Source organism: Orbicella franksi, chromosome 8 (genome assembly GCF_964199315.1).
Source record: "Orbicella franksi chromosome 8, jaOrbFran1.1, whole genome shotgun sequence".
In the NCBI taxonomy this organism is placed as follows: domain Eukaryota; kingdom Metazoa; phylum Cnidaria; class Anthozoa; order Scleractinia; family Merulinidae; genus Orbicella; species Orbicella franksi.
In genome coordinates, this window is record NC_138152.1 from 29235989 (window position 1) to 29254729 (window position 18741).

At 39.8% G+C, this 18741-nt stretch overlaps 2 protein-coding genes across 3 annotated transcripts in view; one reads left to right on the forward strand and one right to left on the reverse strand.

Annotated features, from left to right (window-relative positions):
• Positions 1-18741, reverse strand: part of LOC145496102 (uncharacterized) — a 492363-nt gene that overhangs the window by 392997 nt on the left and 80625 nt on the right. The window lies entirely within an intron of this gene.
• On the forward strand, positions 3054-5586 carry LOC145496114 (uncharacterized). Its single transcript, XM_081475748.1, has one exon. The coding sequence runs from the start codon at positions 3264-3266 to the stop codon at positions 5181-5183; it is 1920 nt and encodes a 639-aa protein (XP_081331874.1). The 5' UTR covers positions 3054-3263; the 3' UTR covers positions 5184-5586.

Genomic DNA, 18741 nt, shown 5'->3' on the forward strand with positions numbered 1-18741 from the left:
GGGGAAACGACTTTTGGTTCGAGTTAACGGGAGGTTAGAAAAATTGAGGGTTCGAAAAATTGGGATTCCACTGTACTAAGAAATACAGTAACGACCAGGGGCAAAGAAAAATAAAGGAGAAAAATAGATAATTATCATTACAGCTTTAGGTTGCACGATAGGAACATCAAAAACAGACCAAAGGCATGTGGCACATTTCAGATAAAATTAGCTGTACACCTGACAGGAGATTAGAGATAGATTAATGGGTAAGAGATAAATACAGATAGGTACAGAGAATATAATCTAAAATATTTATTAAATCCTCATGTATCCTGCAAGAGGTTTCCATTTCTTTGTGTCTCCACTTTTTATTTCTATTTCATATTGTGATTTTAGTGTGCATTTGAAATGCGTAAGATTTGGATGATCTTCTTTTGTTTTAGCGAGCCATATGTGCTATCGTGCTAAGAGAAAACAGTAGGTGATAAGAAGCCCAAATTGAGAGATATCTGGCCTCAGACCCAAAGCAGTAATATTTGTCAGAGTACAATCTCTAGAATGTAAATTTAAGTTTTTCAGCCATTCAGTAACTTTATTCCAAAAGTTCCAATGTTTGGCGGCATGACCAAAAAGGATGAATTAATGACTTAGGAGAGGTGTGACAAAAACTGCAATTTTCATCACCCTGTAGACCGATTCTAAATAACAAGTCATTGGTTGGTACACGTCTATGCAAGAATTTAAACTGAAACTCTATCAGCTTAGTGCTCTTGGTGCATTTTTTAGCGAAAAGCTAGGCAGCAGTCCAATTTATGTTGTCATTTATTGGCAGGCTACAATCCTCTAGCCACTTCTTTTGACTTGACTCAGGGGTTAAACTCTACTAATCAGTTTTTTTATATACTGATGCAGTTGCTTTTTGGACTTGTAAAATTCTTGTTGTAAGTGGCTCATATTCGTAATTAGTGTTCTGTAAATCTTGAAACATGATTAGAATCAGTCCGAAGAGACTTTACAGCCGATATTAATCCGTATAAGCTGAGAGGGCTAGGGTCTGTTTCATACTTACAGCGGAAATCATTTATCGAAAGAAAGGTGTTTTCCGGTCCTAAAAGATGTTTCACCTGAGTTATTCCCTATGTAAACCATTTTTTTTTTAAAAGAAACTGTCTTGTTGGCTATCTTTATTAGGGAGTTACGCCAAAGTTGTTGATCCAGAAAGTGATTTCTCGATGTTATTTCAGGTTCAAAGTTAACTTCTGACCAGATTCCTAATAGTTCTTTTAAAAAGGCGTCCGAAGTTGTTATTATTATCTTTGCATCTCACAGGTGATATTACCCTGGCGGAGCTAGAGAGCAGCCGTTTGGACGTGTTTGACGAGATATGCTTAAAGATTGATAATGGAAGATTGTGGTTCAGACGCGACTACGAACGGTTAGCTTCTAAGTTCAAGAAAATTCCTCTCGAAGTACGCAGCTCTTTGCGAGATCAGCTCGGTGTTGAAGGCGGGAGTCCATCTAAGATGCTGATGACTCAGTTACAAACAAAATATCCAGAGCTTACTCTGCGGCAATTTTCTGAGAAACTAAAAGAAATCGGGAGAAACGACATTCTACAGTTGCTTGTGACACGTTCAGCGTGAGTGAGTGAGTGAGTGAGTGAGTGAGTGAGTGAGTGAGTGAGTGAGTGAGTGAGTGAGTGAGTGAGTGAGTGAGTGAGTGAGAACTCTATTAAAGTGTCAAAAACCTTATAGCCTGGAAATAAAAACACCATACTAATTAGGGGACACTGCTAAAAAACTATACTAATACTAATATTAATACAATAAAAAAAAATGACTTGAAGGGCATGATATGCAGCATAGGATGCAGCCCTTACAGCCGGTGTCCATTAAGCGAGACATATCCCTTTTGCGAATATAGTTCGTAAAAGCCTGCAGTGTCTTGGCTGATCTGTCAGCCATAGACAGTTTGCCCCATAATTTGGGTCCTACATAACGCAGAGAGTGCTTCCCATAAGTAACAGTGTTGTATCTAGAAGTAGAAAAATCTGATTGTCTCAGGTTGTATGCAGAAATATGCTCGTTAAAAATGTTACAGATGCTATTAGGACATAGTCTATGTTTAACTTTATACATGAGAATACAGATGTCTTGTAAACGCCTGTTCGCTAGAGTTGGCAACTTGGCTCTCTCCAGTAGCTGAGTATAGCTAGCATGCTTGTCCTTGTAAACGGCACTCAAGCCCCTTTTCTGTAGTCGTTCAAGTTTACGTGCATCGCTAGCTCTGCAGAAGTGCCACACTAGGTGACAATAAGTAAGGTAAGGTAGTACAGCTGACTTGTATAACTGAAGTTTTGCCTTAGTGGGGATTAAATTCCTTATTCGCATTAGTACGCCGATTCTCTGACTTGCCTTTATGCAGGCTGAGCTAACGTGTTCCGAAAAATTCAGTTTGGAGTCAATAGTTACCCCTAAAAGTTTAAGAGTATCTGCGGTCTTAATTTTCTGATTGTTAATTAGAGCACAAGACTTCTCACCGACCCAGTAATGCTGAGTAATCTGCGGACTACAACAGTGCTATAAGATGATCAGCTAGACTACGAAAGACAAACGAGACAAAAGAGACAGAGGAGACAGAGGCTGGTCTCAGTGTAAAATGTTGGTTGAAGACCAACTAACTCTCAGTTGAATGAATAACATGGTGTCATTTTCAAATTGTTGGCCATTTTCGAGAGTGTCGAAGGTAACTCTTGCTGAACCTTAGGGTTACCTTAGCTGCCTTGTAAACGCTCTTCTAGGGATAACTCCCCTACCCTGCTCAAGCCAAACAACTGGGCTGAACCAGGGCTGCATTTGACATTGCAACTCGTTGTTGTTGTTGTCTGGCAATAATGAGTAACATAACAGCATTCGGTAACACTGGTAAACAGCAGTTCAGACAGGAGAAACGACTTACCAAGCAGAGCTACTCCCTCGTCGGCCATTTTGTTTGCGATTAAGTTGTCCCAGGTAGGCTTTGGTAGATTGTGCTAGCATAATTTTTAGCATAATTTAGAAAAACGGGCATAATTTAAAGCTTTTATTTCAGTTTAGCACTGCTAGCATAATCCGAGCTTTTATGCCTTGAAAACAAAAAAAAAACCCATCATAGTTCTAGAATAATTCAGTTTGTACTTTACTTCTGTATTGTTATTGGAAAATATCGAGGTCTGGAAGACTCTAGCTAGGTCACCCCGTACATATCTGAGAGGCTGAGACTCTCCTCAGGCCACCACGCTTATGGCTCGGCGGCTCGGCCCCTCAGGCCTTAGATCAAAGATGGCGTCGTCCTCGAGTACATCCACTGATTCCACTCCCAGCACTTCCAGCACTCCCAGTGCCGTACCGAGAGCTTCAATCTCTAGAGAACGTGTTCCTAAAAGTAATACTGGAAAGTACAAGGAAAGAGGTAACTCAGATCCAAAGAACATGAGTCTTCGTGATCGAATCGAAGAATTTCCAGAGGAAAATTTGTGTCTTCGAGGTGGAAAACTGTTTTGCAATGGGTGTAAGGAGATATTGAGCTCTAAAAAGAGCATTCTCAAAAACCACTTTACTTCCAAAAAACATGCCGCAGGCAAAGAGAAGTTAAAAGTGACAAAAAAGCGAGATCAAACGATCGAAGAAGCACTTCGTAAAGAAAAACACAACAAGGATAGCACCTTGCCAGTCGAGGAGAGAGCATACCGTTTACAGGTGGTAGAGGAGTTTCTTAAGGCTGGAATACCCATACGTAAGATGGACAAACTTCGAACGCTTCTTGAAAGGCAAGGCTATCGGCTGAGTCACAGTTCGAACATGATGGATTACGTAACGATAATATACAAGCAGGAGATTGAGAGAATTAAAGCAGAAATTCGCCAAGGAGTATCAACAAGGGACGTATCTGTCATTTATGATGGCAGCACGAGACAGGGTGAAGCGATCGTGATCCTGGTCCGTTTTGTCGATGATGATTGGAATATCGTTCAACGACTGATCAGAATCGATATTTGTGCCAAGGCAGTGAATGGTGACCAGCTTGCTCAAGTGCTCAACGAGTGTTTAAGTATCGAGTACGGTGTGAGAGGAGAATCTCTGATAGCTGCAATGAGAGATGGGGCCAGCGTAAACCAAGCTGCGTTAAATCGCATCCAGTTTATATTCCCTAAGACATTCAATGTTGTTTGCTTCTCTCACACTCTGGACAATGTCGGTAATCATTTTGTTATCCCCAATCTGACAGAGTTTGGCAATCTGTGGATCCGCTTATTTTCGCAAAGCCACAAAGCGGGACTAATGTGGAAGGAACTGACTGGACGTAAGCCGAAAAGTTACTCCGAAACTCGCTGGTGGTCCCGATGGGAAGTGTACAAACAGCTTATGGAACAATTTGGTGATGTACAACGATTTATAGATGACATGGTTAGAGAGAAGGTTGCTCCTCAGACCTCGCGTCAGTTGGCTGATTTCTTCGCAGATCTGAATAAGGTGATCAGTCTCAAGCTTGAACTAGCAGCACTCATTGATGTTGGCGAAGTATTTGTTAAGGCCACTTACGTTTTAGAGGGCGATGGCCCTCTTGTTTTGTCATGCTTTGAGACATTACAAGGAGTTTGCAATGCATGTCAGAATGTACATTTACCCAATGTCCATGCCGTAGCTGTAGCTATAGTCGACGCTGATCCCGCACAGAATGTTGCAGCATTGGAACAGGAGGCCAAAAAGAGTGTCCAGCCTGCAATTGAGTGGTTTTTGCGTAAATTTAATGTGGAATTGCACGACACGTTGAGCACATTCAAGGCTGCACGAATAATGTGTCCGGTAACTGTGCAGTGGCTGCGGCCGACACCAGCAAATGTGGAGGCTCTACGGCAGTTTCCGTTCTTGGACAGTAACGATGTAATTAATGACCTCGTTACGGAAATGCCCAACTATCTTGCCGCCGCACAAGACGTCATAATGGCATGCGAAGAAGATAAAGTGAAGTGGTGGAGGCAACAATCTGATAACCTACCCCATTGGTCTTCTGCAGTTATGAAGGTTCTGCTGGTGCAGCCCTCGTCTGCAGCCGCTGAACGAGTATTCTCTATTCTTAACTCATCGTTCAATGATTCACAAGAGCATGCTCTCGTGGACTATTTACAGGCTTGTGTAATGCTTCAGTACAATAACCGATAACAGAGAGATTAACAACATGCATAGTTGTCTTTATACTAAACTGAGGGCTTTGCCTGGATGGCGTCTAAAACAAGTATATACAAGTAACTTTCTGACCCGGATTCAGAACCCAGAAATGGTTGATTTGGATATCATTTGGCTTTTCGAGGTGCGCACATGCGTATTTGCCATGCTGAAGACTGTAAGACTGGAAGGTGGACTGTCTGAATGTTCATTAAAGTCAAAATTGATAGAGTTAAGCTACTGGCGATCTTTATTTTCCTTAAAATCCAAGTAGCATAACTTCGGTGACAGAGAGCATAATTTTCAGAAAGTAGCATAATTTTGGCATAATTTCTAAAAAATATGAGCACTGCTAAAAGCATAATAAACTTTTTTTTCGAGCACAATCTACCAAAGCCTAGTCCCAGGTGGTAGGGTAACCTTTTGCTTTTAAACCCAAGCTATCTTTGACCCTACTGCTAGGATAACGCTTCTTCCTTGTAAACAGGGCCTATAAAGGATAGATTCAAACTCAGCAGGAGCCCATACGTAAGCATAAAGACACTCCCTTCCCCCACCCCCAAAAGAAAAAAAAAACTCATATTACAGCTTACGGATTCACAAAAAGGAAACACATACCAAACAAAAGGAAAAAAAAAACAAGCATAAAAAAAAACAAAAAATCGATATTAACGGAGAAGCAACGACAACATGATATTAAGTGAAAATTCTGGCAGAAACGTATACTCGGAAAAAAATCCGAGTCCCAGATGGGATTTGAACCCACGACCCTCCGTGATCTAGTCGAATGCTCTAACCACTGAGCTACTGGAGTCGTCAGTACGTCAGGACGTGGCTGTGTAGCCGCACGATGCGGTTCCAGTCGATACCCACAATTTGGGACTGGGATTTTTTTTCCCAGTATACGTTTCAAACAAAAATTAAATAAACTAAAGATTAAGTTAAATTTATACCAATTTATTATTTATACGAATTGTACAATTGTACAATTTATTAATTATTGTTAATGAAGTAACCCGTCAATTAATCAACCGATAAATCCATAAAGTATTTTCATAAAGTTTAGGAGAAAAGAAGGCTTTAAAATGCCAGTTTCACGTTATACTGTGAATACTGTGTCAAGTTGATTTATTTAAAAGTATTGCTACTTTTACAAATGTCACGGGTAGTTTATATTTTGACGAAGACAATTATATATTGATAAGCATTTAGAATGAATTCAGTCAGCTTGCTTGCTTGCTTGCTTATTGTGACAAGCCTCAGTTGCTGGGATTATAAAAAGGCATAAAATTCAATAAAAAAACGTTATATTCTAAGAAGCTTTTCCACTGAGATGATTTTTTTTGTGTGATGAGTTGATCAAAAAATGGCACTAAGAAATACACATAGATTGTCACTTGAAAGGAAATATATAATATTGGCAGAGTAAAGATTAAGGTTAAAATTGATTAGCTGTAGATTAAAATAAAGGATACTCAGATTCTTTTTTGCATTGCTTATCCGCTGTAGGATACATAAATAAACAAAAAATATATACATATCGTCTTGTCTTTTTTGATGAAAGGGAGTACAAAAGAAGCTCTGTAGACAATTTGATCTTACCCATTTTTCGACAAGCAATCGTCGATACCAACGAGTCTGCACAGTTACCCCATCAACCTCCTTGTAGTTTTTTGATATCTTAAGCTTTTTGATTTTTTGTTTTATCGTTAGCTCACTTCGTAAGAGCGTCAAACTGCGTGGCGGAATGTCGTGGGTTCAACACCCAGACCGGACCACAAACCAGGGTCTTAGAATAAGTGGTAAGATCATGCTACCCGTGTACTTAACATCTGCTTCAGTTCAGATGGTTGCACCATTGGGTTGTGACTTCAACCTGTTGACCTTGTCTTCGTCCCCTTCACAAGAAAACCTTGGTTGGGGGATAAGAGAATCCACGCGCTTACCAGAGCGTGGTTCCCTGTGATGAAATCCTGGTTTTCACTTAAAATTCAACCAGCCGTTCACATGACGATCGCAAACCCGTCTCAGGGGGGCGAAGGTAAGGTGGGGGGCGAGACAATTCGGGTGGGCGAGTTGTCTCGCCTCGGCAGTTATAGAGTATCTCTGGCAGGCGAGACAACTTTTCTACATATAAACACTCTGGCGCTCCTAACCGGGACAACCCTGGACGTGGCGAGTGTCACTAAATGCCTAGATTAAGTGTTAAAAAAGCAAAAATTTGTTTCAGAGAAGTGAAAATTAACTCGGCAAATCCCACTGTGATCGAATGACCGAGGGAAACTCAAAGAAAGAGGGACATTTGCGCATTTGATTGTTAATTAAGGGTTATGTAATGATGCAGAGTCAAGTTTGACTCGGCCTGTAGGGAAACCGTTTTCACATATAAACGCTCGACAAAGTTGCCTCGTGGGGAGGGTTATCTCGGGGACATACTCGAGACCATATAAATGGGGCCTAAGTCTTCTGAGTGACAGAATAATGCATTTAAAATAGTAAGCGAGGCATGCAACAATCACAAACTTCCAGTGCTTCAAAAGCAATCTTTTCACTGTACAGGTGTTAAATTTTATCATCGAGCCTTTAAATTCAATATCCAATCCGACTTTCGGCAAAAGAAATTTACTCCACTGTAACACCTTGTGATAAGCCAGGAATCCAACCATTTTCCTTCAACGAGATTCAACTAACGCGGTGTAAACGGTGTACAATCATTCAAGAAATTCACAATTGCAGCAACTTTTTGGTGCTGAAAACGCTGTAGTCAATGCATTTAGAGCATATTGGCCTGTAATAGTCTGTGTTTCGTGGGACGATATGTTTGTTTTTAAGTCTCGGGTCCTGTCCTCACTAATGCGTTTTCTATATCGTGAAAACGCACATTTCATCGGTTTCCGACAGACGCCAAACATCGTCTTCAGCGAAAACGCTGTCGACAGTCAGGAGACAGTTAAAAACTGATCCTTATTGTTTAAAGGAGATAGCGCAAAACAGAGGCCTTGGAAAACTCTGAAGTCATTCAGATGCACGTGCACATTCGCAACAAGAGATAATCTCTTGTTCGCAGGTAACGGTTGTATGGCCAAAACGCTGTAGAGATATCGTCCACATACATCCAACACGGAGTTTGCCTTTAACAACGCGAAGTCGAACTGCATAACATTCGTCACAAGTGGTATAATATTATCCTTTGCTTTACTCATTTATTTTTTACTGTGAAAAAGTGGGGGGAGGGCTGACACCCCCACCCCCCACAGCCCGTCCGTCCGCGCTGTAGAGATGTGATTGGGCCGAGATGGCGGGCCTACCACAAGATTTTTGGTTGGCCATAAATTTCAAAGGACAAAATAACCTGAATGTTTGTTTTTGTTATTGATCGTTTATCATATTCCTACAGAACGGTGTCCATGGCGGAAAATCGAGCCTTTTTTCCACCCTTTAAACCGAAGAGTGTCGATTATAGTATGCTACGTATCGAGGTTATTGATCCGATAATTTTCCGAAGAACAATCGAGTAATTCGGTCCCTTTCGTGCATTGTTTATCGCCATCCGACAACCTAACGACTGTTACAACCAGCTATTATTCTTTAAGCATTTAACTGCACAGTAAACTAACAAGGGGAATGTGACTTCCAAAAGATGCTTTAGAGGTTCACGACCGGGAAGACTCCAATGTGAAAGAATAGAAACGTTTGTTTCTGTGTTTTTGACTGGCTACATAAATGTATGTACGCCTTTCACGAGGAAAACTCACAACTTCAACACCACGAACAGACTTTCCTCAGTTGAACTACCAAAAATGAAACTGGAGTTTGGCCGTAAAAGGTTTTCTTTGTAAGGTGCTTCAATTTAAGATAGCTTGCCATTAGAGGTAAGAAATATGAATTCCAGAGTTTTATTTCGGAAAAGGGTCAACGTACTTTTTTATTTGTAGTTTTCATAGATAATTTTTAGATGTGATTTTTATATGTACCTTTCACTGATGTATGCGTAGGTTTTAAGATTTATGTTTACTTTTTAAGCTTTACTGGACCCCTTTGCAAACACTACAATTTGCACTGATGGGTTTATCCTGTTTTTAAAGGGTAAAAAAATTAAAAAATGCTTTTCCTTTTGTTACGAAGAGACGGGGTTGCTTGTCGGAAATTTTCGAAAGAACCCCTATGAAGCACCAGCAACTCGTTTTGTAGGTTAAGCCCTATTTCATTTTCCTATAATAGAGGCGACAATTCTAAAAGAACCCCTTAACTTACACCGGGACTTTTTCACAACAAAAACAAAACAAAAAAGAAAACAAAGAAGCAAAACCAAAAAAAGCGTTAAAGAAAACCCTTTGATTACCTGCAAAGATTTTTGAAAGCATTGTCATAAATCAGCATCCTATTTAAGTGGCTAAGTTCAAATCAAAATTGAAAAAAAAGATAAATAAAGTCACATCCTGAATGTGCGGCTCCTATGTACACTACTGCTGATAACTGTAGCGGTCATCAGTACCGTAATGATTCGATTTAGCGCCCGGGGCGCTTATTTACTCTTGGTACCTTAGAGGAGGGCGCTTATTCGGGACGGAGCGCTTATTTCTATTTTGAGAAACAACCGAATGTTCAAAACAAAACTTTAATACGGTATTTATCAAATTAAAGGAACGATAGCAGAAACTGTAAAAAGTATACGGTAAATCTACTGTTAACGTTTGATAGAATTATGCAGTCGCATGGAAATAATAGTTGAGAAACTCAGACGAAGATCACTGTTTACGTAATGCGGCATTACGTATCTGAGCAGTTAAGGAAGATAAAGCTCGGTTGATACGTATTCTGACGGCGCTGTAATATTATAATATTAGCATAGGGACGCTTATTAGAATGGAGGCGATTATTGGAATAGAGGCGCTTATTAATAGAAACGAATTCGAAGGGGGGCGCTTATTCGTAAGGGGCGCTTATCGGAATGGACGCGCTAATTCGAACTATTACCGTTCTTCAACACGTACGTTAACACCTAGAAGATAAAACGAGCACCCCGGTCACTATTATAGGGGAGCCCCCCCCCTGCCCCCTCCCGCCCCCGAAGGGTGGGGACAACAGTCTCTAACCCAGGTCTCTATCATGGGAATTCATTCCAGGTTATGTTTACTGAAAAAGAAGCAACAGTAAACGGTCTCTTCCTAACTGCAATGGTTGCTGGATTCTGGAGAAGCTTTAGGAAGATAGTAATTGCCAATGACTCATTCCATTTAACATGTTGTCGGGTTCAGACAGTTCCTGGATCTTAATGTCATTCAACTGTTACCACCGTCCTTCAACAACTTTGAAAAACATTTATTGCTCCTTAGTTCACCACACAGAAGGAACAACAACTCTGCTTAATTTGTTGAGATTATATATGATTTGAAAGAGTCTCTCTGGTCTTTCCATAAACTATGTAACACGGTTGGTCGTTATTGTGGACCCAACTTGCTTGATATAAGTGAGTCAACCATCAGGGGACCTCTTCATATGAGCCTGGTCAACTGGGCTAGCTTGGTTACAGAGATCTCGCCATTCTTCTCGTCGTAAAAATTTCGACGTGTTCATACGACAAGCCGGGCTGGCCAGGGTTCGAAGTTTTTACAAAGAGAAGAGCAGCGAGGCGAGATTAAGAAAACCGACCCAGCTCTGTTGACCAGGCCAATATAAAGAGCCCCCAAAACAACTGGGGAGGTCAAAAGCTACCATGGCCCACCTTCTGTACGGTCCCTGGGGAGGGGAGAACAAATGATCACTTTGTTATCTACTCCCTATTCTTTGTGGTGCCAATATCTCGGGCAATCTATATACCCACGAAAGGCTCGCTTTACCATTGACAACCCAGAGAACAAGAAACTGGTTTAATTAATATCCCCTTTCAATACAATCTTTTACAATAATATATCTCGGTTACTATACACTTTGCTGTAATATTAATGATTCTTAAAATAAGCAGTCTTTGGTATTCAGAATAAAAGTTTAGAAAACGTATACCTACAAAAAAAAATAACCATCAGTATAAAATAACAAACAGATAAAGCGCATCTCCAAAAATTCATTAGTTACATTCTAACAATGGCAAAGTGTATTTCTCTGAGAGGGATTTTTTACTCTTACAAAAGTCTGCTCTAAAAAAATAAATTGATTTTCATTGTTCGCGCAACAGAGAGGCCTATTATTTACTATATACCAAAGTTCTCTGGTCAACGCAACATTTCGGTAAATATTTAGCTCTGTACTAGTAAATTATACCTAATTTGCAACCTAACAAATAATTAATACATGTAGACGAGGGTCTCAATGGGAGGGGGGGGGGGGGTAGCTTTGACGGTTGACGGTTATTAACAGGAAATTTCTTCTTTGGGTTTAACTTAATATTAACTCTTGTTCTTCTCAACTATTACCTAAGGTGTTTTAGAGGTCGTCTTGGAATTTCACGTAAGGAATAAAGTGAAAGTTTGCCAATATACTCTAAGACCTCTAGAAAGAAGCCCATAGAAAATAGGCGCACTGATTGGTCAAAAATCGTGTTTCTGACTCGATAAAAACACAGAACCAGCATGAGCTGTTGACAATGAATGATGGCGCGAGCAAAGAGAATTTACATTTTGATTATCAAAGTAAACGACTTGTTTTCTTTACTTTGCCGTCGCAGAATCTTCTCAAAGAAATAGAAAACATGTTTCTGATTGTTTCTATCGTGTTTTAGTAGCATTCTACTAGTATACTAAAGCAAATGCTGCAGTCTGATTGGTTAAGCTACTCGTATACTATCAGCCATTACAATGCAGTAGCTGTCGGTCGTCCACGAAATGCGACGTTTTTCCGAAGTTTTGGAAGAAAGTTTAGATGTAAATGGATAATTAAGTTCCTGAGAAGACTAAAAGGACATTAACGGATTCTTGACTTAAAAACTTGAAATTATGGAAAAAACCGGTGCGCGCGCGTAAACAACTGCAAAATTACAAAAGACAATTCAATACGTGCGATTATATTAAAGCGTTAAGTTCAATAATGCGTCGAAAAATATTTGCAAACCATTATTTGCGTTACTTTAAGTTATTTGCGTTACTTTAAGTTAGAATTCTACTAAAATTATTCGCTCTCAATTTCTATGAGACGATAGTTGATGAGGCCTTCGGCCTCATCAACTATCACCTGATAGAAATCTCGAGTTCATAATCTAATTGTTAAAAATGAAGTGAAATTTTGTAAATATGCTCTAACACCTCTAGAAAATGGCCGATAGAATTAACGCGCACTGATTGGTTCAAAATCGTGTCTCGATCAAAACACAGAACTAGCACGAGCTTTTGACGTCATCATTACGTCATTAATGGTAATTCTCCTTTCTCTCGCCATCGGATGGCGAGAGAAAAGAGAATTTACATTTTGATGATCAAAGTAACCGAGTTGCTTTCTTTTTTCGCCGTCACGGAATTTTCTAAAAGAAGTACACATGTCCTGCGTGTTTCCATCGTGTTATAGAAACACTCGTGATAGTTTGAGAGAACTCGTAAAACCCGTGGAAACAGCCGCCTGTCGGCCCGTGTTTCCATCGCATTTCTCGTTCTCCCAAACTTCCACTCGTGTTTCTGTTTAACAATTAGATAACTCTCACTGTGAGGGCGCAGCCCGAGTCAACTATGACAGAAATCGAGAGCGTTTAATCTAGTATAAATCTACTAGTCGTTCAAAACTTCATCTAAATCAGCTCTCCAGATACTTAGATAACGCAAAGAAGCGGCCGCCATTTTGTTAACAACTGATACTGCTCCGCTACTCTCTGTCTACAACAGAATAGATAGTGAGTAAAGCAGCTAATCAGACAACGGCATTCGTGATAGAACGCTAGTAGATTTATAGCAAAACTCGACAAAAACAAGGTACATCTTTTCTATTTCTTAAATATACAACTTATAAAAATACATAATGAATGAGCCGAGATCAATTTCTTTTGTAACTGAGGCTATCGATCATCTGTTAAAAAGCTTCAATGCGCTTGGTCCTCAACACGAAAAAACATAGGGTCAGCTTATTTGGGAACATGGAAACTAGTTTACAAGTTTAAAGATTCTTTGAGAGTCAGAAGTCCGTGATGAGCCAATAAAATAGTGAGATTCCAAAGACCTTGAAACCATTTGACGGTTAACATTGAACTACCTCTTTTTCGGACGGTTTACAGCAAAAATTGCAGTTTTTTGACGGTTTTCGGTTAAATTTTGGGCTGTTTGACGGCTGACGGTTAACCCCATTGAGACCCTCGTAGATAGGGCTGCATTTTGAGCAAGTTTATTTGTTAAAGTAAATATCTTTATGTCCAATCTTCTAATCCAAATCTCAGAATGAGTATCCGTTTATTATTTGCTATTCTAAATCTAATATTGAGTATTCTTTCTTATTATTTACGATTCAAAGGAAAATTTGTCAGGAAAGTCATGGAGGTAAGAAAAAACTGATCCCTCAAAAAGAAATTTGAATGAAACAAGGAATTCTCTTTCCAAGCCTGCGAACAGGCTCACGTTTGAGGAACACACGTGCAAGCAGCAAAGTTTAACCTTGTTCCCACTGTCCCCCTCTCTCACTCTTGGGAGGAGGACAGAGAGACCCTGGGAACAACAGAGATCAGAGATCAAGGCAGGCTGACTTCCTTTCTGCACCAGACTCCTCGCTCGCTGACTCGCACTTCGCCGCTCACGCGTGTGACTCTAAGGTGAGCCTGCTCACAGGCTATCTCTTTCCTGAAGATGAAAACCAATGCAGAAATCTCTGAGAGGGACTGAAGGTTAGCTGGAGCTCTTGAATTTACCCAGGCCACTGCACTGACTTCCAACATTTATTTGCTGAAATGAAAACATAATTTTGCTGTGTGAGTAATGCAACAGAACTACACGGGAAATATATCACATTAAAGCAAATAAGAAAATATTTTCATTCTTCCAACCATATTGTGAGGGGGAGCAAGGCGTACCCATCTCACCTTGCAGTTCCATCTTGCACCGTGCCACGTGGGGACGAGTCAGGTAAGAGAGCGCCCACTAAAAGCTGTATTTCTGACTCGACAGCAAAACAAACCAGCATCAGCTGTTGACCAAATGATCATGTAGAATTTCTTGCTCTGGAATTAAGTTTGTGCATTTCTACATGTGTATCAGAACAAATCAAGATCTTGGTAGCAGAGGGTTGTCAATAGTAACTGTTCCTGAAGCTGTTACTGACCTGACTGAATTGGAGGAAATTGACTTGTCAGATAATTATCTGGAAGAATTACCAACAAGTATTAACAAGCTGAAAAATCTGAAAATGCTGAGATTAGACGAGAACCAGTTGAGAGAACTTCCTCAAGCCATTGCTGAGTTGAGTAACCTGACCGTGCTTAGTGTGAGTAACAACCAGTTGTCTGTTCTACCTTCAAGGAACTGAGGGGACTGTACTTGAGTAGTAACCAGTTGACTTCATTGACTGATGAGATCGGTGAGCTAAAGGAGCTGGAATGGCTGGATGTGAGAATGGACACTGGAGACTGGACTTGAGCAATAACCAGTTAACTTCATTGCCTGGCGAGATTGGTGAACTGAAGGATCTGGTATGGCTGAATGTGAGTAACAATGAGCTGACAGTTTTATCATCACACATAAAACATCTCAATAAACTCCGTGTACTGTTGTGGGGTGATAACCAGTTGACTACATTGCCTGATGAGATTGGTGAACTGAATGGAAGGAGCTGGTATGGCTGAAGGTGAGTAACAATGAGCTGACAGTTTTATCATCACACATAAAACATCTCAATAAACTCTGGGTACTGTTGTGGGGTGCTAACCAGTTGACTACAATGCCTGATGAGATTAGTGAACTGAAGTTACAATTGTTATCGGAGACGGCGTTTTAGATCTTAGTAGCCGAGGGTTGTCAAAAGTTCCTGAAGCTGTCTGACCTGACTGAATTGGAGGAACTTGACTAGCCAGATAATTATCTGGAACAATTACCAACAAGTATTAACAAGCTGAAAAATCTTTTAAGGCTGACATCAGAGGTGAACCAGTTGAGAGAACTTCCTCAAACCATTGCTGAGTTGAGTAACCTGACCGTGCTTAGTGTGAGTAACAACCAGTTGTCTGTTCTACCTTCAAGGAACTGAGGGGACTGTACTTGAGTAGTAACCAGTTGACTATGTTGCCTGATGATGTTGGTGAACTGAAGGAGCTGGTAAGTAGTGTTACATGATGTGAGTAAAAAGAAGCTGACAGTTTTATCATCACACATAAAACATCTCAGTAAATCTCAAATAGTCCTGAATACTGGACTTGAGTGGTAACCAGTTGACTACACTGCCTGATGAGATTAGTGAACTGAAGGAGCTGGAATGGCTGGATTTGAGAATGGAGACTGGAGACTGGACTTGAGTAATAACCAGTTGACTAAAATTAATTGCCTGATGAGATTGGTGAACTGAAGGAGCTGGAATGGCTGGATTTCAGAATGGAGACTGGAGACTGGACTTGAGTAATAACCAGCTGACTAAAATTAATTGCCTGACGAGATTGGTGAAGTGAAGGAGCTGGAAATGCTGCTTGTAACTGGAAATCCTGTAACATTGGAAGAAATGAAAAAGAGTGAAAATACAGAAGAAGATTTCAAGCCACGCCCACAAAACAGTATCTGTGTACACCTGTGCCTCTTAGGGACTCTTTCAAAATTTCTGACAAGTGTTTACCACTCTGGTTGGCAAAAGTTTTATTCCTTGAACACACACACTAACAATGAATGGATGTCGAGCTAAATTCACAGGTTTTTATCCTTATGTAAATCTTAGAAAGTTCCAGAAGCGTCTCTGCATATACAGTGTACTTGGGTTTGCGGGACAATGCAGACTAATTAAGAAACACTCTATATTGCAACTATACCTGAAAGGTGACAGAATGAATAGACTTACATAACGAGCATCCCTTTCTTTTCTATATGGGAGTCCCACTCCTCCCCAGGCCTCACACGAAAACAGTGGTACAAGAAAAGAGAATTTAAATTTAGATTAACAAAATAAATGAGGGACTATCCTTTCTTTTTATCGCAGTGTTTTCAACAGGAAATAGAAAAAAATTATCTGTATTTCTATCGAGCTATAGAAAACTTGTGAAAGACTGAAAGAACTCCTAATCTTTTACTTGTGTTTTTATTAAACAATTAGATTATGAGCTTGCGATTTCTATTGCATGATACTTGACAAGGGCATAGTCCAAGTGAACTAACACCCTGAGAAATCAACAGCAAACAATCTAATTGTTTTAGTATAAATCTACTATTTGTTGAAAAATCTGTCTAAATCCTTTTCACAGACACCTTGAAAATGCAAAGAAGCAGCTGGCATTTTCTCAACAAGCGCACACTGCTACGCTACTCACTATCAACTGAATACATAGTGAGTAGTGTAGCCAGTCAGAGAACAGCATTTGCGATAGAACGCTCGTGTACTCAATAAAAACACAGAATTTTTTGTTCAATGTTTGTTGAGGTCTTGCATGTCATAAAATAAAAATAATCATAAAACAACTTACATTTTGTTAGCACCAATGCTTGCAAGTATGAAGTTCTTGTGTTACCTTGTGATGTTGCCACTAAACAGGACACTCATGTTCACCAGCAATTCATTGAACAATCTTTCCTTTGGCTTATTACTATGAAGTCTATTTACTACCAATCTTTGCAGTTCTACTGTCCTGCAATTCTTTGATGGTTTTTAAATTGAAGTTTGAAGCTAAGTCACAAGTTGCCTTATTGTCAAAATTTGATTCTAATCAGACTTGCTCTGCAAACCTGCAAAGAGAATAAAAACAAAACTGAATAATCAGAAAGTAGTAGCAGCTATTGAATTGTTGTTCAGGCCCACTTGACGGGAGGCATTAAATCATTCTACGATGATGAGAGTGCAAGTTACCTCCTTTGAGCAGTTTGGTGAGAATCATAGAAAATAAGAAAAACCTGATGATTGATAAAATTATGCAACACAGAGGAGGATAAAAAGTCTACATCTTCCAAACTTATTTCAATCTACTCACAATGTTGTCAAAATCCCTGTGATAATAAAGACAGTATTATATCAATATTTTCTCTTGATCTTAGTTGCAAGATCTGATCAGCTGATAAGCCATGTAGGAATCAGAAAACTGTGTTTCAATATTTACAAGCATTCAATCGTAATCATAAATTAGTGTTATACATGGCTTCGGCTTTATTTGTTGATTAAATTAATGATAATTCTCTTCAATAAAACAAGTAATTTACATTCCTAGGAAACATACAAATCTGTTTATAATCACAATAAAATTATAAATCTTTAAAAAGGAGGAGCAGTTACATACTCAGGAGAAATATACGAAATGATATACACGACAAACAGACTTAATGTGCACAGTGTGAAGTAGTAAGCTTGGCCTTGTATGAGTTGAAATGACATACATTACCAACAAACTGTCTTATAACAGTGTGATGTAGTAAGCTTTACCTTGTATGAGTTGAAATGATATACATTAATTAACAACAAACTGTCTTATAACACAGCGTGTTGCATGAAGCCTCACCTTGTTTGGGTCGCAGGCTGACGTAGTGGACTTCATGAACATGGCCCAGCACAAGTGGGTTGGTGCTGCTCACGTGACCATCAGGCCTGATAGTAAGGTCACGGTGATTTGACTGACTGCTAATTACGTCAATGTATGTTTCATAGCTATTTGCAGTGGCATAGAGAATCACATGATCACCCCATGTGCCATCTTGCTCCATGTTTGCAAGATAATCAGCCCATGATCGATATCCATCAATGAAGTTAAACAGATCTGTTCCATCTGACTGTAAGAAGAGAGAATAAAAAGACTAACTTTTAATGAGGTCAGTAATCATGGATTCTATCAAGTGTGATGACAGAAATGTCCCTTTCTAAAGTAACTTGTATAATGGACAACCAAAATAAATGATGAAATCATTTTCACAGCAATTTAAAGACAACTACTGGTAATCAGATCTCTGAAGAAATTAAATTGAATTCCAGCTTGGCCTTGAGACAAGTAGCTCTACAATTTTGCTAGACCTGGCAAGTCTTAGTTTGCTCTTTTAATGATTTAATTGGCACACAACTTGCCTGATCCCTTGCCTAACAGTAAGACAGAAAAATTGCTTGCCCAGAAGTAGAATCTACTTATCCTGAATGACCGGACAGCACTTTTTTCGATCCCTGCTAATGTGTGGGTCCAGAATGTACATTATATCCATACCTACACCAAAGAGGATTCTGAGGGGGTGGGGGGTCTCAACAGCCAAACGTTTAAATGGAAAGCATGAAGCTAAACTGAAAATTCCAGGGGGGGGGAGGGGTTGGTGGGGTGGGGGGTTACAAACCAAAGAACCATCCTTGCAGGGGAATGGATATTTTCTGGAACCACACAATCCTAGTATATGGCAATGCAAAATTTTCTCCCATCTTAACGGATTCCAAGTCTAATTGCTGGAGTCTGGTGACGTGGAACACATTTTCCCGAGCCACACATGAAGAT

Excerpts from the sequence above, each read along its gene's own strand:
- LOC145496114 (XM_081475748.1), top strand. The coding sequence starts at position 3,264 with ATGGCTCGGCGGCTCGGCCCCTCAGGCCTTAGATCAAAGATGGCGTCG.